The 20,947-nt window shown below is 40.6% G+C and overlaps 1 protein-coding gene across 1 annotated transcript in view; it reads left to right on the top strand.

Annotated features, from left to right (window-relative positions):
- Positions 1 to 20,947, top strand: part of ITK (IL2 inducible T cell kinase) — a 67,656-nt gene that overhangs the window by 17,269 nt on the left and 29,440 nt on the right. The window contains exons 2-7 of the mRNA XM_082725027.1: positions 4,610 to 4,714; positions 6,764 to 6,845; positions 8,753 to 8,881; positions 12,097 to 12,137; positions 14,680 to 14,831; positions 19,331 to 19,396. Of these exons, the coding sequence (XP_082581153.1) occupies positions 4,610 to 4,714; positions 6,764 to 6,845; positions 8,753 to 8,881; positions 12,097 to 12,137; positions 14,680 to 14,831; positions 19,331 to 19,396 (575 nt within the window). The remainder of the gene's footprint in view (positions 1 to 4,609; positions 4,715 to 6,763; positions 6,846 to 8,752; positions 8,882 to 12,096; positions 12,138 to 14,679; positions 14,832 to 19,330; positions 19,397 to 20,947) is intronic.

Genomic DNA, 20,947 nt, shown 5'->3' with positions numbered 1-20,947 from the left:
AACATGGAATCCATTCCAACAGAAACACAAACCTCATAGCCAGCTCACCCAACAGGCTGTTAACACAGTGTCTCTTAAAATCCATGTTTGAAATCAATGACTATTAAGAGATTAACAGAGATAATCTGAGGTTAGAGGAGAAGCCCTCCTTGGATATCTTGAAGCTGCACCATCCAATAATGGGCACTGAAGAGTGCCTGAAGTATAAGACATGCTAAAAAATACAAATCATCCTTTATCTTGGTTTTGTTCCCTGCCTTTCTCTTTGAAACTAACAGTCCAAAATTCTATTTTATATAATATATTAACATAAAAAAGAAGGGATACTTAAGCTGTGTGCACAAGCGTAGACACCAACATCTTTTTGGGTTGTGTTTGACACATGCCAGGTTACCACGGGAAAGCTATGGAATATGAAGACAGTGTAGCTTTAAACATGGCTGAGAGAAGAGACAAAGACCAAGTGAGGTTTTGTGACTTGTACCCAAGTGATGCAGATGGAATGACAAGTAAGAATGAGAGCAGGTTTTACTGGTGTCTCTCTTTTCTTGGTGGCTCTTGTGTGGTTTCCTTGGAAGGTTTACCCTGGCATTTTTCAAAAATAGCACAGTTGTTTGGGATGATTACAGGCAATCACCATTTCTCAGACATGGAACTATGTATAGCTCACTGACCGGCTACTCCCCAGTCCCCAGCTGGGGGGGAGATGCACAGCTGGTCTCTTATTGACCACGTATTAGATCTTATGAAATTCAAAGACAACCCAGTTTAGGGAACTCATTTAAGGAAAAGAGTGGGTTTTGATGGTAGAACATGGAATCCATTCCAACAGAAACACAAACCTCATAGCCAGCTCACCCGACAGGCTGTTAACACAGTGTCTCTTAAAATCCATGTTTGAAATCAATGACTATTAAGAGATTAACAGAGATAATCTGAGGTTAGAGGAGAAGCCCTCCTTGGATATCTTGAAGCTGCACCATCCAATAATGGGGCCACAGCTATGTGTGATCTCTGAGTGCTTGAAATATGGCAGGTTCAAATTGAGATATGTTCTACAATACATGATTTCAAGGACTTAGTACGAACAAATCATGTATCTCATTAATTTTTTATGTTGATTACACATTGAAATAGTACTTTAGATATAATAGGGTAAACAAATACATTCTTTTTTTTTTTTAATATTTTATTTATTTATTTATTTTACAGAGAGAAATCACAAGTAGACAGAGAGGCAGGCAGAGAGAGAGAGAGAGAGGGAAGCAGGCTCCCAGCTGAGCAGAGAGCCCGACGCGGGCCTCGATCCCAGGACCCTGAGATCATGACCTGAGCTGAAGGCAGCGGCCCAACCCACTGAGCCACCCAGGCGCCCAACAAATACATTCTTAAAATTAATTTTATTGTTTCTTTTTCATTCCTTCTGGTGTGGCTACAAGAAATCTTTAAGTCACATATATGATTCCCATTCTGCTATTCTTGGACAGCACAGCTTTAGAATATCACACAGAATCTTTATCCACAACTCTGGTTAATACTTACCTCCATTTTATATCCTGATTATGATGCTCCTAGGCTATTAACAACCAATATGTATTCAGAACTTTACTACCCTAAGGTTTTGCTCTTGCTGTGAACTCTATGCAAGATGTTTACCCACCCCCACACTCCCAGACTTCATGTCTGGCACCTTTTTCAACTCCTTGATCTTTTCTCAAAGGCCCTTTCCCTAGACAGGCCTGTGCTGTCCTCAGGATGGTCACATCAACCTCTTCTATTCTCTTTATGGCACTCGTTTCTACTGTCTGCCTTCTCAACAAGACTATCATCTCCATGAAAAGATCTACCGTGTTCATCTCTCTATTTTCTGCTCTTAGAACAGCACTTAGCTTATAGCTGGTCCCCAGTAAATAGTTCCTGAAGAGCTAAATGCATTAACCTTAAATCTGAGTGAGATTCTTTAAACTGTATTTCAACATGGTGCCCTTCGTTCATCTCATTCTGACTGAGAACCTGCTGTCAGCCTGTCACTATGCCTTAGGGGTATGGTGATAGAAGTCCTAGTCTCATTCTCAGGGAGAGTAGGACTTAGTGGGTTCCAAGCATAAACATGTCTTACAAACTCAGTTGTCCTATTACTGTCATGAGCCTTTTGTTGCATGCTACTAGGTATACTACTAAGGAAATAATGCAACAGAGGTCAAAAAAACAGGATAACCTCAAAGCTCAGACTCCATGTTTACCCACAGTGGGGAAAGGTTGTTGAAAAGGCGGCTCCCTTGTGCTCTTCTGTTTTCAAAAACCAGATTAACCATCTTAAAGAACTATGATTATGGGCAGAAACCAGGCATGTATTTCTAGCTGTGGAAGACTCTAAATGAGAAGATATTTTGAGCTCAAAGGATACATGTTTTCAGAGGTTTTTAAGGGAAAACTGACCTTTTAATACATCCTCAGATTACAAAAGCAAGCTGTAGACCATTGTGTGGAGCAGATGCTTGTGTGTGTGTGTGTGTGTGTGTGTGTGTGTGTGTGTGTGTGTATCTCCTATAAATGTGTGTGGCAAAGACAAATGCATTCCAAATGGTTAACCTTGGCTACCTCATAGTTGTGGAGGAGGGTAGAATGATATGACACTATAAATATCTTCTTAACATACTTCCATATTATTTTATTTGTTACAATGAACATGGATAAATTCTGTACTTTCAAAAATGAATAAAACAGTTTTTAGAAAGAAAATTTTAAAAGAAACACTACAAAGCATCGCTGTATTTGATAGGGATGTGTTTCACATCTTGAATTGTTTTCATCTCAGTTCTGGCCTCAACAAAGGCCAACAGCCAGGTTGGATTTCAAAAAAATAGAAAGTACAGACTGAGCTCACTTCTGAAGAATGTTATGATGTCATGGCTCTCTTACCATAGTTAGGACTGCATTAACCTTTTTAATTGGGATGGTACTCTTTATTGAGAGCACCTGTTATAAGCCCATTAATTTGTTTACATATGCTCATTTTATTCTCTAAATAACCTTTCAAAGGTAGGCATTAAATATATCCTCACTTAGCAGATATAAAAATTAAAGTTCAGGGAGGTGAGATGACTTGCCCAAGGTCACAGAGGTTAGTTAGAGGTTGAGCCAACTTTGCAGAGGAGAACTACAAAAACAACTAGAAAACAAGTAACAAGATGGCAATCAATAAATACACACCTATCAGTAATTGCTTAAACGTAAATAGTCTAAACGCTCCAATCAAGACATAGGGGGACAGAATGGATGAAAAAAACCACACATGCACACAAGACTCATCTACATGCTGTCTGCAAGAGACTCACTGCAGACGCAAAGGTACAGATTGAAAGTGAAGGGATAAAAAAAGATATTCTATGCAAATGTACACGCACACACAAATCCAGAGTAGCAATACTTATATCTGTCAAAATGAGACTTTAAAACAAAAATGGTCACAAAAGACAAAGAAGGACACTACATAATGATAAAGGGACCAATACAACAAGAGGTTATAACAATTGTAAATATCTATGCAACCAACATTGGAGGACCTAAATACATAAAGCAGAAATTAACAGACATAAAGGGAGAGATTGATAGTAAATAATAATAGTAGATGACTTGAACACCTCACTTGTATCAGTGGACAGATCAGACAGACAGAAAATCAATAAGGAAACAGAACCCAACTTTGAACCTTGCCCTTTTCAACCTTTTGTCCAATTCACCACCATTTGCTCCTCTTTCTAAAAGATAAGGTGCAATACAGTATTTTGCATCTGGTTCCACAGCTGAACTCAATTCTGTTCTCAGTGGAAGCCTAATTGTAGGGACTTCTGAAAGGCTTCTGTTCCACAAAATCTTTTCACTAACTAGCCTCGGAGACTGATAGTTAATAGTAGAATCTATCCCATTAGGTGACATCCCCTAGGATCTGCTCTCCAATTACAAGTGCCCTTAGAATTGAGTAACATGTAAAATCATTATAAATCATAACTGTCAATGACCATAATGTAAAATAATTACCAAGGAAATAAATCTAACAGATCTCCAAGGAAATGAGACATGAAGCCTGTAGGATGATGGGAGTGTGAAGAAGAGATAGTTACAGAGCAGAATTAGCAACGTCCTACAAGGGTGTCATTGTGGGATTGTTGATAAATATAAGGGACCTAGAGGAACCAGATTTCGAAAAGAAAGGTGCCAATAAAGGTATGTACCACCATCCAGGTCACACAATGGATTGGCACAAAACAGAGAGAACGGGCACATGAGTTGGTTTCCATACTGTTCTCCGCACCCCAACTACAATGCTGCTGTTTGTTAAAAGGTCACTGAGATACAAGATGCCATGAGTAAATGATGTAAAAATCAATCATCCCATCAAGAGACAATTCACAGGGTATGTTCTTCCAGGAAACCGCTCAGAATGTCTCTCTGAGGTACAGAAGGACAAGAAGTAGCTTCTGGATACACAAGGGGGTTAGTTTACAAAACTAATGGATCCTACCTAGTACTGGATTTCTATAAGCAGCCTGGACAGAAATGCTGTCTGCTCTATTCTTAAATAGAATATGCTTTTTTCCCTCCACAGAAAAAGCGCACATTGAAGGGCTCCATTGAACTCTCCCGAATCAAATGTGTCGAGATTGTGAAAAGTGACATTAGTATCCCATGCCACTATAAATATCCATTTCAGGTAAGTCCACTACGCCTGCGGGAACTAGTCCCTCATTCCTTGGACAATGGTTGAAATCCTGTCATTGTAATAGAAGGTGGGACACCAATGACTCTGACCTATACTTAGATCTTCTACTAAGTCCAAAAGAAAGCTGCTGTGTTCTTTCTTTCTTTCTTTCATTTATTCATTCTATTCAACAAAGCATAAAACCTTGAAAACATTTTCGTTCCTCTTTTCTTCTTCTCTCATATCTTCCCTACCTCAACAAAAATCCGAATTCTCTGCTCCTAGGCGAGGGAATATAAACTATCAATGGCCCAAACCTAATATTCTTTAAGTACAATTTACTCATGTTTTGAGGCAACTGTTGGTTATAAATTGTTTGGAGGCTCTGGGACAAAAAGTCTCGAATTTTATAATGTCAGAACTATCTAGAGTTGTGTTGTGCAATACAGTAGCCACTAGCCACATGTGGATGTTTAATATTTAAATTAAACAATATTAAAAATTCCTGAGTCACACTAAGCCATACTGAGTGAATAAACATTTCACATGTTCAGTTGTTATGTGTTAGAACAGATTATAAAACATTTCCACCATTACAGAAAGTCCTACTGGACAGAGCTGGTGGAGGTTATCATTAGTCTTTAGGTTATGATATCATCTAAAACATGTCATCACTCTCTGCATCTATGACTCCAAAGCAGCAGATATCTCCTTGCACATTCTAGAATACTGTTCCTCTTTGCCAATTTGAGAGGTAAATATTCCAATTTTAATGTGACATAGAAAAGGATTCTTTTCTACCAGAAAGTTGACCTCCATGAGTTGAAATTTTTAGTAATAAAAGTAAAATGAATAGCATATATTTTCCTATCATTAAAATCCTAATTAATGGGACGCCTGGGTAGCTCAGTCGGTTAAGCCACTGCCTTCAGCTCAGGTCATGATCCCAGGGTCCTGGGATCGAGTCCCGCATCAGGCTCCTTGTCCAGCAGGGAGACTGCTTTCTCTCTCTGCCTCTGCCTGTGACTCTGCCTGCTTGTGCTCTCTCTCTGACAATAAATAAATAACAATTCTTTTTTTAAAAATCCTAATTAATAATGAATGTGAGAGGGGCCCCTGGGTGACTCAGTCAGTTAAATGTCTGCTTTCAGCTCAGGTCATGATCCCAGGGTCCTAGGATGAAGCCCCACATTGGGCTCCCCTTGCTCAATGAGGAGTCTGCTTGTCCCTCTCCCTCTGCACCCCCCCCCACTCATTCTTGCTCTCTAATTCTCTCTGTCTCTATCAAATAAATAAATAAAATCTTTTTAAAAATGAGTACATTAAAGGGGAACCTGGATGGCTCAGTTGGTTAAGTGTTCCACTCTTGATCTCAGCTCGGGTTGTAAGTTCAAGCCCTGTGCTGGGTTCAACACTGGGCATGAAGCTTACTTAAAGAAAAAAAAAAAAGTACATGAAAAAAAAACTGGTAAAATTCAAAGAAGATCTGTTCTTTAGTCAGTAGTGTTAGACCAATGTTTCCTCGTTTTGAAACTGTACTATGGTTATGTAATAAGATATTATCATTTAGGAGAGGTAGGTGAAAAGAACACAGGAAATCTGTACTATTTATGGAACCACTGGGGTGTCTTACATTATTCCAAAATAAGAAATTTTTAAAATCTCGATTATGCATTTTTCATCTACTTTTTTACTCTTTCATATGCCAGAAAGTTTTTTTAATCACTTAAAAGTTAATATAAGAAATAAATGTTCTGTCACATGGAGACATTTTTGTCCTGCTGTTTTAATTTAGCAATGGCTTACTAGTAACATGACATCTCAGACTACTTGTTACTAGTAAGCCAAGACAAGTAGTCTGAGATGTGGAAATTCACCCTGTGTCTGCACAGCATTCAGATATCTGGATTAAAAGGACACCAGTCTCCTAATCACCTGGTAGTTTGCCTTTAAGTGATAGACACCTAAGGCCCAATCTTGGCCCCGTATGCCAGGTGGGCCTACTGTCAATCATTCATCTTTGGGTGCACCACTCACCTTGGACTTTGCCTATATCCTCAGGTTGTGCATGACAACTACCTTCTGTATGTGTTTGCTCCAGACCGTGAGAGCCGGCAGCGCTGGGTTCTGGCCCTTAAAGAAGGTAATTACTGGGGTGCCTGGGTGGCTCAGTTGGTTGGGTGACTGCCTTCAGCTCAGGTCATGATCCTGGAGTTCAGGGATCAAGTCCCGCATCAGGATCCCAGCTCCATGGGGAGTTTGCTTCTCCCTCTGACCTCTTCCCCTCTCATGCTCTCTCTCACTCTCTCTCAAATAAATAAATAAAATATTTAAAAAAAAAAAAAAGAAGGTAATTACTCTCCTACACCAATGGCTCCAAGATCCCTTGATGCTCTAGCAGGCTTGGGTTCTGCAGTTAGACAAAGGGCAGCGGATGGTCAAATATTTCTCACTTTTGGTGTTGATGTTGCGTTCCAACTTTTCACCCTGGGCCCAAGAGGCAATGATCAATACAGTGTAGGGTCAGTCAGATCCAGCCTACCACCTGTTTTTGTAAGGCTCTGAGCTAAGGATGGTTTTCGTATTTTTAAATGGCCCCATTTTAAAGGAATAGAGGAGTACCTCCATCTCATATCGATTTTGCCTGCTGGTGAACAAAACCTAAAATATTTACTACCTGGCCATTGCAGAGTTTGCCGACTCCTGGTCTAGTATGAAGAATAAGAGGACGGAGCCTTGAGTTAGATGACCTGAATTCGAATCCCGACTCTGCTACTTACTAGCCACGTGTGGGTGGGCAACATCCTCATCAGCTCTGTCTTCAGTCTCCCCATCTATAAAAAAGGAAAGAAGGAGGGAGTGATAATAATAGTTCCTGCCCCCGGAACTGCTACGGGTAAAGTCTCTGGAACTATCCTGGCTCAGAGTCAACACCCAATAAATGTTAGCTGGCTTTCAAAGTTTTCAGATCAGCACAAAGGGTATTTCTTAAGGTTCGCCTTCCTCATGGCATCATTAGAACCCGCACAGAGCTTGGGAACACTTGAGAGGTGCGGCCAGACCGCTAAGGTAAAAATCCCCAGACAGTCTGTCAGTTATTAGTATGTGACAATTCCTCGACCTTCCAGCGTCTCCATTTTCTCAGCTATAAATTCTGGCTAGTAACAATTGGTCACACGGTTATTGTGAGAATTAAATGTGTTAAGACGTGTCAAACACTTAGATCAATACCCAAAGAAAGCACTCAATCAGTAGCACTGTTTTTCCGCCTGGATCCCTGGGTTTACAGGGGAACTGGGTTCAGGTATTTGTCTGTCTCTAAGTACCGATAAGGACAAAAAGTAAGCAAGCCATTGGAATCTTGGAAGCCATGATACCTCTATCTGAAAAATGAGACTAAAAATACAGTTATCCTTTTCCAAGTTCATTGTCTCAAATGGGGTATGAAAGAGCAGGACTGGGTAAGCGGAAAATGCTTTCAAGTCATAGGGCTCAGTAGAAACATTAAAATGGTAAGTTATCAGAAGGGCCCTAACTATGTCCATTGGCTGTTCTCCCACTGTGTAGGGCTTTACTCACAGGATGTTAGAGCTGGAAAGAACATTTGAGATGGCCTGTCTACATCTCCATTTCTCATGCTTTTCTTCAGCAGGAGTACCTCTTTTTTTCCCCCTACCAAAATCTCACTTTAAAGCTGCAAATATAGAATGGATAAAACAAAACTCCTGTGGTTGAAGGTGGGAGAGATGAAGGGGTGGGAATCCCTCCCACTCAGACTTCCCAGTGGCCCTTGGACACCTTTGTTGGGCCCACTGGTCCAAGCTAACACTCTCATTGCATAGAGGGGACGCTGAGCTGAATGAGGGTGTTGTCCAACCTGGGACATACAATTAACACAAGGCCAGACAAGACCCAGACCCAATAATGCCTAAATCCAACATGTACTGTTCACTCCAACTTATAGCAGGGTCCAATCTCGGGGAGTCTCGTTGGTAGCCCTTGATAGACAGACCTATAAATAACTCTTCTACTGGTGCCAATCTCTTTCAGAAACAAGGAATAATAACAGTTTGGTACCCATGTATCATCCGAACTTCTGGATGGATGGGAGGTGGAGGTGCTGTGCTCAGCAGGAGAAGCTCGCAGTGGGCTGTGCCCAGTACGACCCAACCAAGAATGGTAAGAGACTAGGAATTCCCTTTTCTTCTTTGCAAAATGACTGACCTCTCTAGTCTTAGGAGGTAAAAGCTCCCAGCTTCCCATCATCAGGGGTGTCAGGGGTTGAATACAAAATTTTGCATTTTCAGAACTTTCAGAGGGAAATTATCTGCCTCTACCACTAGTCTGTTGATGTTTCTCATCTCAAACCTTATGTCTTTGTGGTTCCTTGCTACTAAAGTGTCATCCTTGGATCTGCCGTGTCAACATCACCTGTGAGCCAGTTAGAAATGTAAATTCTCTGGCCCCATTCCAGGTCTGCTGCTAGATCAAAATTTGTATTTTAACAAATTTCCTGGAGATTTGTGAGCATGGTAAACTTTGGAAAACATGACCATAACCCTCAAGTTAGAAAACGTGATCGGCATGGTCGACTTAAATCTTAAGTTGTAGAGACAGACTTAGAGGCCCATAACATCATTTATTTATTACAGTGGTGTCACATCACACATGTGTTTAATTCCACCAGCTCAACTTTATAGTCTTGGAGGGAAAGAAAGCAAAACCAAGAACTACTAATTGTACGCTGTGGCTTCTCTCTGCCTCCCCTTCAAACTCACTGTTGATCTCTATAATCTCGGAGAAAAGGAGACCACAGTCCAAATGCAAAATGAAAACAAAAGACATTGTTTCTGGTCTGTGGAGGTCAAAAGCCCTGGAATGTGGGAGTGGGGTGCTACCCGATCTACCCGTCTATGATGGCTCTGGGACCAGAACCTTCAATGAAGTGCAACTTCACTTGCATGCACTTTGACACATGGTATGCTCCCATTCCCCACAGTCATCTGGGGGAGATGATGTGAGGTCACAGAAGCTGTAGACCTTGAGCAGTTGGGTATGTTCAAGGTCACACAGTGAGGAAGTGCTCTGCAAAGCCATTGTTGAATAGGAATGATGGATAGTGTGAATTGTTTTGCTTCCATTCCCCTCTCCTCTCAACCTCTCTTACCCTACCACCTTGTCTCATCTGTCAGTTTCTCTTTTGCACGAAAACCAAATACCTCACATTGACAACCCAAGACGGATGTGCAAAATCTAACACATGGCTGGGTTTTCCGTGGCTTCCTGAGTCACAGCCCATTTTAGTACCACGTTAACAACCACCAATTCTGAACCTCAACCTTGGGAAAGAAAGTTTAAGGTTACCAGTCCCCTGGCCCAGAAGAACAATATATACCTGGTTTTAGAAGTGAATGATCTTCTACATTACCCATGGACCATATTCAACAAAGGCTAGTGTTTCATACAAAAGAAACAGAATGTTTTATATGGGTGAGATCCACCCATATAAAACAAGACAGCATGGGATTTCCCCAATGTGAGAAATCCCTTTTCAAAGCCAGAGGTCTAGTCTCCAAATTCTTGCCAACACCTTTGCCTGTGGGCCCTTGGACTTAGGGCCCTGATCTCTCCAGTGTTAGAGGAACTTTTAGGTGTCCTACGATGAAACAATCTCCCAAGCCCCTTTCCAGTTCTGGAATCCCTTGAGTCTGTGCAGTTTTCACTGTGCAGGTTGCAGCTGATCCCTTCGGGGCACATAGTACTTCCCTGTGCTGAGTGCTAGACACACGACTGAGGGTGATGACTGTCTGAATGACTCACTGTCATGACACTTGGAGACGGCTGCTCATGCTGAACTCCTCACCCCATAAACCCAGGGCTTAACTACAGTCACTCTCTGAGAGGTCCTACATTCATGCTTGCAAAAATGAGCTTGTGGAAAGCTTTTAGCACAACCGCTGGCACTAACTGAGCTCTCAACAAATGGTATTTGTGCGTGCTAGTCTTTCTTATTTGTGGACAGAAGAATCTGAAGCTGAGATATAGCAGTGTGTGTGTGTATGTCTGGAAAGCAGCAGAGATGGCTGGGTAAAAATGGACCTGCTCTACCCAACCAACAGCCACACTCATTTCTGCAAGCAGAACTGGCTCTGATGTCATACAATCTAGTATCACCCAGTGGGAGAAGAAAGGAGGGAAGAGTAAGGCTGGAGGAAGAGCTATGCATTGCAGAATATTCAGGGTTGGGAGGGGCCCAAGGCCACACATCTCATTCCCAGCAGAGCTGGGGTGAGAACACCAGTCTCCTGGTGCTCTGAGTTGTGTGCCGAATAGGAACCGTGCTTCCAGTTATGTTTGTTTGCTGCTTCTCTGCTAATCACAAACCCAAGTCAACACCCCACTCTGCCCTTTCTTAAAGAGTTAGTACATGGGCTGGGTTCCCATGTCACTGTGTGGGTCTCCTTTTACCTCATTCCTGAGAAGTGCTGTCCCAGTCAGGCAGGGATCAACCTCATGGGTTGGTCAACCTCATGCAGAGATGAGGAGCTCACCACCTCCTCATGAAGCCTATCCCCATACTATCTCTCATTATTATATCATGGTTTGAACTGAGCAGAAGCTTATGTCCACACTGACTCCCAGACATTCAACTTTGGTCTACTGACTCCGGGCCTGACCTTCCCAGGGCCTCAGCAGAGAAATACCAGGAGACAGAGAGGAAGAGATGAAAGGAGGGAGAAAAAAGAAGAGAGGAGGGAAGAAGGCCTAGAGTAGAGGTGAAGAGAGGGAGCTGTGGAGACACAAACAGATAAACAGAGAGAGAGGTGCTGAGGGTGTTGTTTGGAGGAGGGAGCAGGAACACATGCTCAGGAACAGAAGCATTAAGGTAACTAAAAGTAGTTTCCAGCCCTTGCCCCGAAAAACACCATGACCCTTCACCTCCCCACCTCCTCTCCAAGCCCACGGCTACCTCAGGAAGCCAATGAGTCACTGTTACCCTGAATCACCAGTTCCCACTCCGGGGTATGGCAGGTGGTAGGTGTGTTGGTAGGTGTGTTTGTGGAGGTCTCCCAGCCCACAGGGAAGGACATAATCCTAATGTCTCTGAAGGAACTTTTGGATTAGGCTTTAACTGGGAGTACAGAATATTGACTTCTAGAAGTTTCTGGTGTCTTCTAGAAAATAAAATGGGGAACCAACATGCTAAAAGATATAAAACATGGGTGCTACAAGGCCAATTTTTGTTTCTCTGTGTCTCATCATCTTCTTCTGGCCCTTTTCTTCTGTTGTTTACCTAAGGGCCCCTTTTCTCTGAAAAGCCCCCTGGCAGCTCACCTCCGGTTGGGTACATTCGGTTTCATGCTCATTTTCTTTTTCTGTTTTTCTCATTTCAGCTTCAAAGAAGCCTCTTCCTCCTACTCCTGAAGACAATAGGGTAAGTAAGGGCTCCAACTCTGGGCACAGTGGGCGCCCATCACTTCAGCTGCCTGACTGGCATGTCCCCTTTGCACTTTCCCCATCTGCCCAGATTTCTCAAATCCTGGGTAAATGCAGCAGCTTGTAGTAATTTCAGATGAAATGAACCCACTGGATTTCTTGGACCCGAACTGTCTCATGGGTCTGTTTACATAAAATGATTGCTCAGCTGCTAAATCCTCAGTTTACTTTATTCACTAAACAAAAACTTACTGATATCAAACTGCATATCCAGCCACCTGACCACTTTGAGGGGGTCAAATGACAGCTATTTATATAAAATGGTGTACTGGGGCACCTGGGTGGCTTAGATGATTAAGCATCTCTTCAGCTCAGGTTATGAACTCTGAGTCCTGGGACAAGCCCCAAGTTGGGTTCCCTGCTCAGTGGGGTGTCTGTTTGTTCCTCTCCTTCTGTCCACTCATGCTCTCTCTCTCTCTATCAAATAAATAAATAAAATCTTTAAAAAAATAAAATTGTGTATTTAGTCCACACCTTACTTTTGATAATACTTTATATTTTTCAAAGTATTTCCATGCTTCTACTATTTCAAAGATATATATATATATATATATATATATATATATATATCTTTATATAAAAAGTATATACATATATATTTATATACTTATACATGTATATACATATATGTACATATGTGTATATATAGGTATATGAGCCTCCTTTCCTCACTGTCTATTCCAGTCACTTCAGAGGGTTAAAGTTTTATGTGGTTTTGAGATTTTTTCCCAAGGCCATTCAACAATTTAATAGTCAAGCTAGTAGACAGCTGAACTCCTGAGAGTTGATCTTTAACTCAAGGGGTGGTTCTGAAAGTGTGGTCCCTAGACCAGCAGTATCAGCATCACCTGGGATCTTTTTAGAAATGCAATATAAATTCTCAGGCCCCAACCCAGACCTACTGTATTCATGATTCTGGAAGAGGGTCCCAGCAATCTGCATTTTCATAGACCTCCAGATGATTCTGGAGCACAATGAAGTAGGGAAAAACACTCATCTAATATACTGACTTAAAAGATTTAGGTGATACCAAGCCAACTCTGTGGAAGCCAACTCTGGCTTCCAAATGGTTTCCCCCATAGTCCCACCTATATAGGGTAGAGGTAGGATCTAGACTTAGAGTATTACTATACATTATTATTATTATAAGCAGGTTTCTCACCACATGAATGTCTAACAGGACATTCAAAAGTTGTACAGAATGTGGGATACTCCAGATATTTTTGCATTCTTTGCCCTTTCCCATTAAATGCTAGCAGCACACTTAAATCTTCGTGACATTCAAAACATCCCCATAATTGTGGAAGATGCTACCTATAGAAAGGTACCACCACGGTTAGAGAACCTTGCTCTTAGCTTTCTTTTCATAGGGATTGATCAATTAGTTGGGCCTATAATGGGATGAATACCATGATGTCATAACCCTCCTTAATCTTCAGGGACCCTTGTATACAACTCCTTCCTCCATTAGCTCTTGGGGTGAAAGCCTCAGTCCCATTGGCTCTTATCTGCAGTACTCCAATACACTACCTCATGAGCTCCATCAATATCTAGACTTCAAATCCTAATCTGGGTCAGCTGGGACGACATACTACATCAGTAGGACAAGCTTTTTCTTTCTAGATCTCCAGGATTTTTATACCACCAACTGCTTCGATGTGCTCATAGAAATTTTGGCTTCTCAACACCAAACCTCATCCCCACTAGTAATCTTAATCTCTTCCATATTTCCTGTCTCAAAAATCTGCCAACCTATATCAAGTGTGCCCTTCCTGAACTCCCACAATTGTTTGCTTGATCATCTCTTCTTCATGTCTTTAACATGTCATCCTTAAAAAGGTACTGAGAAGTAGAGACTTAGGCAAGAGAGCCCCTAAGAGGAAGAAGGAATTTCATGTGCTATCATAGAGAGAACATTAAGACTAATTCCAGGGCTAAGCTTAGCTATACCCATTTTCCCATCTGGGCCTCTGTTTCCCCACTCTAAACAAAAGGATGGATTGAATGACCTCTCAGAGGCATTCTAGCTCCAATAGTCTATGATCCTATGGATCTGGACAGACCCACAAGTCAAAGCAGAAAAGCGTGTACTGAGTAACTTAGCACTGATGACATCACTTAAATTAAGAATATGATGCTTCCAGCAGAGAGGTTGCAACATGTGACCAATAGACCTTTATGAAAAGCATGTGACGGCTTGGAATTCACTGTGGTCAAAATTCAGCACACAGAATTAGAGGGGCAAGGAATTCCAGGTACTGGTTGTCTTTGTGTCATATTCAGGGCTACAATCCTAAGTCAAAAGAAAGCCAACTAGAGAAGGCAGATGGTTTCAGTGACTACCCAATGGATTGCAGGAACTGGTGTGTTGACCTTGCATAGAACCAGGAACAAGTTATAATTTAGGGACTTGTTGACCTTGTTCTACAGTTTACCTCCTTTCTATGTCATCACTTGTTTTTGTTTTCTACCTCCCCCAGCGATCACTTCAGGAACCTGAAGAAACCATTGTCATTGCTTTGTACGACTACCAAACAAATGATCCACAGGAACTCATGCTACAGCGCAATGAGGAGTACTACCTACTGGACAGTTCTGAGATTCACTGGTGGAGAGTGCAGGACAGGAATGGGTAAGGATCTTTTTGCTGTCCCAGGACTTGAGGGGAGGTGGCAATGGAGAAAACACTGGAATGATTTGTTCTGCCTCCATCAGCATGACCCTGAGTTAGGAGAGGAGGGCAAAGGTAGAAGAAAGAGGAAGGCAGAAGTGGTTGAGGAGACCTTTCCACTTTTCAGAAGTGGTGGAGGCAGTCACTTGCTACGCTCTCCCCCCATTAAGAATTCCCAGCTCCCACACCCATCTAAAAACTCCCCAGGGTTTTTTCACTAACATCGACAAAGTAGGAGATTGGCAGCTTGTTCTACAAGGAAGAACTATTGTTCTTGAATGTTTAGATGAGACCGAAGGCACATCCCATTGTGAAATGTCTATTTGCAGTGAAAAGAAAAAGCATGTAGAAATGGTAATGATTAGTGGTTATATTAAGAAGCATCAGGAAGGAAAAAAAAAAAAAAAAGAAGCATCAGGAAGAAAATACTGATGACTTAGCTATACTACCAGTCTTAGAACTAGCCATCTACATGATTCAGGGAGAAACTTGAGTTGTGCTAATACCAATTGCCCACTATGGGAGTTCTGAATGAAAAAATATATATATATATATATATATTATGAGCCTTTTTCTGATCTGAAATACAATAAAATTACTTTTGTTAATCTTCAGAGTGCTCTGGGATATATATGACTTAGATACCAGTACTTAGTTTTAAGGCATCGGATTCATGCTGCTTTATAAGGCTTTAGTTTTTCCTTTTAATATATCAGAGGTATTTACCCAAGCTTTGGAATATTCTCCAGAATATTACTTCAATGATAGCAATAACTCCAACACAGAAGTGTACCATAATTTAGCAATTCACTTGCTGGGAGCTCAGGTTATTTCCAGTATCTTGCAGATATTAATAGCACTGCAATGAACATCCTTATATATTAATATTACATATTATTATATATTACATATATTAATATTAATATAGTTTTAAAGCATGAGGTTATTAGTGATTTTAAAATATACAAAAGAAAAACACTCCATCACTGCAATGTTTTGATGGCCTTCATCCATGTTTTATTTAAAAAAAAAAAAAAAAGATCCATTTGTCACCATATCAGTTCCAAAAGTAATCACAACTAGCACTTTCTTGTGTATCCCAAACAAAAAAGTTACACATACACAAATGCATCCTTTCTTTGTGTATTTGGTTTTTTTTCATTCACACAAAGGTGATTCATTCTGCTTTTCACCTTGCTTTTGACCTTTAGTAATATAACTTAGAGATCTTTCCATATCTGCAGATACAAATATTTTAAAAATAATTGCATAGTTTTGGAAGGTGTGCTTGTATTATAAATATTTGAATTATTTTAAATGATAGGATGTTTAGTTTCCAAGTTACTTGTTTTCTTTGTTATTTTAAACAAGGGCACGATGAAGATCTTGTATTGCTCATGCTCATGTTTCTGGGTAATTTTTTGAAAAAAAATTTGCAACATATATATTTTTGAAAATATATTTTTCTTTTGAAAAAATGTTTATCACACATTTCTAACTATGGAACTGTTGAATCAGAACCTGTCTCAATTTTGGTAGATGATTCCCTCAAAAAGACTGCCAAATTTACATCCCCACTACCCACCAACAGTGCGTGGGAGTGTCAACACTGGGTATCACTAACCTTTAGGGGGGAAAAAAAAAAGCTAATCTGATGAACAAAAAAAGAGGCACACAAATATCTTTAGGGTTAAGGCTTTACTTTTCACATACACCAAAACTTGCTTTTTCAAAGCACTTTCTCTTTAAGTAACCTTATTCACGCCACTATAGGGGGAGTGGGGGAAGGGTGTAAAATATGGTTCTTTAAAGAACTGTGGTCCAGGAAACAGGGTTGCTGGCTAGCTGGGAATAGACCCCAAAGCACTTCATGTGGAATCTCCCTCCCTCTCTAGCTGACTTGTGAAGGCAAGTGAGGCCTGTCACATGCCCCTCTCTTTGCCTATTATAAGGTGTCCCATATCAGAAACAGGTTTAAGACTGCCCGGTTCTACAAACACCAGAAGTTACTCAGAAATTCACACCTCCAGTCAACTGACATTTATCTTTTAGAGAGAGATCACAAGTAGACAGAGAGGCAGGCAGAGAGAGAGATCACAAGTAGACAGAGAGGCAGGCAGAGAGAGAGGGGAAAGCAGACTCCCTGCTGAGCAGAGAGCCTGATGCGGGGCTCCATCCCAGGACCCTGAGATCACGACCTGAGCCAAAGTCAGAGGCTTAACCCACTGAGCCACCCAGATGCCCCTCAACTGACATTTATTTAGCATACCTAATGTGCCAGGAAATGTCTTCTCCTAGGTTTCACTTCCCCAAATGACAGTTCACCGTTTGTTCAGTGGCCTGTGGAAATGATCAGCTCTGCACTTCAAAGGCCATCAAAGAGGACACCCGAGAATCTAATTGGTGTTTTGGGAATTTCCCCAGTGTGCTTTGTAATAATGCAATATAGTGGAAAATACAGAAGATGAGGAGACAGAAGACTTTCATTTTAATATCCACTGCTCTTGCTGTAGGTCTTTGGAAAAGTCACTTAAACTTTGGGCATCCATTTTCCTTATCTATGAAATGCAGATGATAATATCAGCTCTGTCTATGTCACAAGGTTGAGGAAATTAATGAAATGCTAAAAGTGAAACGAGCTTTGTAAATTCTACATCCACATACAAATAAAGAGAATCACAATTTGTGATAATCATATTATCACATAATGTTATGTGGTTGGCATATTAGAACACAGTTATCTATTTGAAAGTAAAAATAGTATTTGATCTATTATTAGAATTGTAAACATATGGTGTGGCAAAACCAGACATAATCAAGTGGATTCCAAAAGACAGATATAAAAGAAATAGCAAATTTTAGAACAACTTGACTTCTATCATTTGGAGCAGACTGCCTTGAACACCATAATAGGGATGATTCTGAAGCCGGGTGTTCAGTTCTCCAAGGGAAGCATGTCACTATCGACTCAGCCACGGGCCCAGGATATGAGACAGTCGTCCCATATTTGACATCCCCATTCTTGATATCCCTACTCCTCAAAACAATGACGAATGGATAAGGAAGATGTGGTCCATATACACTATGGAGTATTATGCCTCCATCAGAAAGGACGAATACCCAACTTTTGTAGCAACATGGATGGGACTTGAAGAGATTATGCTGAGTGAAATAAGTCAAGCAGAGAGAGTCAATTATCATATGGTTTCACTTACTTGTGGAGCATGACAAATAACATGAAGGACAAGGGTTGTTAGAGAGGAGAAGGGAGTTGGGGGAAATTGGAAGGGGAGGTGAATCATGAGAGACTATGGACTCTGAAAAACAATCTGAGGGTTTTGAAGGGGTGGGGGTGGGAGGTTGGGGTACCAGGTGGTGGGTATTATAGAGGGCACGGATTGCATGGAGCACTGGGTGTGGTGCAAAAATAATGAATACTGTTATGCTGAAAATAAATTAATTAATTAAAAAAAAACTTAAAAAAAATTCTGTGAGACAGATTATGCATTCCTCCCCAAACATCGTCACCAGATTTAAAAAATGGCTTTATTATATAAAAATTGAAATATGTTTTATAAAGTAAAGAGCAAGAAACTCTCTGGCATCTTTTTATAGACTGGCAGAGCTGGGAGGAATTCTATGCGGAATCTCGTGTAGATTTTACAGAGAAGGAGCCAGAGGCCTAGAGAGTAGAAGGGACATTGTTTTCACCTTGTAATATTAATTGCAGTAATGAATGTGAACTTGCTTTGAAAAATACAAGACCATACATAAATGTAAAATATTTTGATGCGTCGATTAGTCTCTTCCATATGTCTTTGTTTATGCCCAGTTATGTATTCCTGTTCAGAAGAAACTCCCATCTCCAAATCCTGGGTGACTCTATTCTTTTTCTCCTGTTTTACCATTTACATCTGAAGGAGTTCAATTAACAACAACAACAAAATATTAGGGAGGCCCTGCATTAAAAGTTTATAATGCTGACTGGCAGTATCTTTTGGAACCTGTGGGTGGAAAGTGATTTTTTATATTATTTTGGTTTCCTGGCTATGAAATGGTAGCACTGAAGTGGAAAAAATATTGATTTTCACACCCCAAAGAAAATGTTTCCTTATATAAAATAGAGACCGAACATTAATCTTTTTTCCACGAGAGGAAATTTCACGATGAGGAGAGCAACAAACAAAGCTTTTTAAGTGAAGTAGCCGCTTCTTATTTATTATGGTTCATATTTTAGTGGTGAAATCTACCTCTTTTAACAGATGGCAGATTTTCATTCTTTTTAGCTTTTATCCTATTTTAACTTTTATTCTGAAACTTTAAAATGTCTTATCATGAATGCCAAATAATGTGAGACTCCCCCATTTTCAAATGACTTTTTAGCGGATTGAACCACTTCTAAAACGGAGATGTGAAAATTTATCCTGTAATAGTCTAAACATGAATTTCCCTTTTAACAGGCACGAAGGATATGTACCAAGCAGTTATTTGGTGGAAAAATCTCCAAACAGCCTGGAAACCTATGAGTAAGAAATTTTCCTTGTTTTCTAAAAATATGGCATTAAGGTCCTCCTTAGATTAGGAATAAATTATTGGTTGGACATCTTTTTTCTTCTTGTACATTGATCCCTAAGTGAAGAGTAGAGGAACACTTTAAATAGGAGAAGGGGGCCGATGTATGTACCCACCTCGCCTTTTATCAAAGAGATGACTCTAAGATACCCACGTAGATTGGGTAAAAGGAAAAAGTTTCTTCTGGGAATCTTGTCTCCTTGAGAAGGAAAAAAGCAGTTGGAACACTAGATCAAATGCAAACTCACTTAAAACTGCTTTAAGGCAATACTTCTAATACCAAAATAGCAGACAAATAGGAATTAAATATCTGCTTAGCTTGTATGGTCTATTTCAAGTTGTCATGTATAGAAGAGTTCACATGGATATAATTTTAATGGAACTACTTAGTATTTAATAAAATCCAATTGTAATGGACAATGTACTCACCATGTATATATGCTCCCTAGCTCCGCGGCTGGAGGTCTTGATGCAATAGCCCCATAGCACCACAAGAACTCTGTGTTCACAGATCTTCCTTTCTAAATAGCACTTCCCACTGAAATAGAGTTCTTGAAGAAATGGCTTGGGGATTCAGAGTCAAGGCAGGGAAAGTACAGAATGAACTTGGAACACCTTGCACCAGAAAGTAAAGAACTACTGCCCATCTCCCAAAATATTTTAATGATGTGGACTTGTGGAATGGGCAACGAATTCAGCTTAAAATTGTTCCTTCTGGCCAAATATACAACAGTTTGAGTGTTAAAATAAGTAACAAGGGTAATGGACTACAGTCCATACAATAAAATAAGAATCGATAACAAACAGATAATTTGGCAGGTAAGTAAGCAAATACAAGAATAAACAAGAAATTCTTTCTTACCATAGACTGCCAGCTAATGAATGTAGAAGGAATGATCATGGTTAAAAGTCGCCATTTGGAGGGGCGCCTGGGTTGCTCAGTGGGTTAAAGCCTCTGCCTTTGGCTCAGGTCATGATTCCAGAATCCTGGGATCGAGCTCCGCGTCAGGATCCCTCCTCCACAGGAAGCCTGCTTCCTCCCCTCTCTCTCTCTGCCTGCCTCTCTGCCTACTTGTGATTCCGCTCTCTCCGTCAAATAAATAAAATCTTTTTAAAAAGTTTCTTTAAAAAGTCACCATTTGGGGACACCTGGGTGGCTCAGTCGGTTAAGCATCTGCCTTTGGCTCAGGTCATCATCCTAGGGTCCTGGGATCAAGCCCTGCATCGGGGTCTCTGCTCAGTGGAGAGCCTGCTTCTCCTTCTCCCTCTGCTGCTTTCCCTGCTTGTGTGTGGTGTCTCTCTCTCTCTCACTGTCTCTGTCAAATAAATAAATAGATAAAATTTATTTAAAAATAAATAAATAAATAAAAACCATCATTTGTAACTCAAAGCATCAACTAATTCAGGCAAGACACTTCAATGAAAATTTCACAACAAGGGAGGCGAAAGTTTGATATTTACCTAGTTTCAAAGTATCTTCTCAGAAATCACTTACTAGTAATATA

The sequence above is a fragment of the Mustela nivalis genome (genome assembly GCF_964662115.1).
Source record: "Mustela nivalis genome assembly, chromosome: 3".
Classification (NCBI taxonomy): domain Eukaryota; kingdom Metazoa; phylum Chordata; class Mammalia; order Carnivora; family Mustelidae; genus Mustela; species Mustela nivalis.
This window is presented reverse-complemented; position numbering and strand designations above follow the sequence as displayed.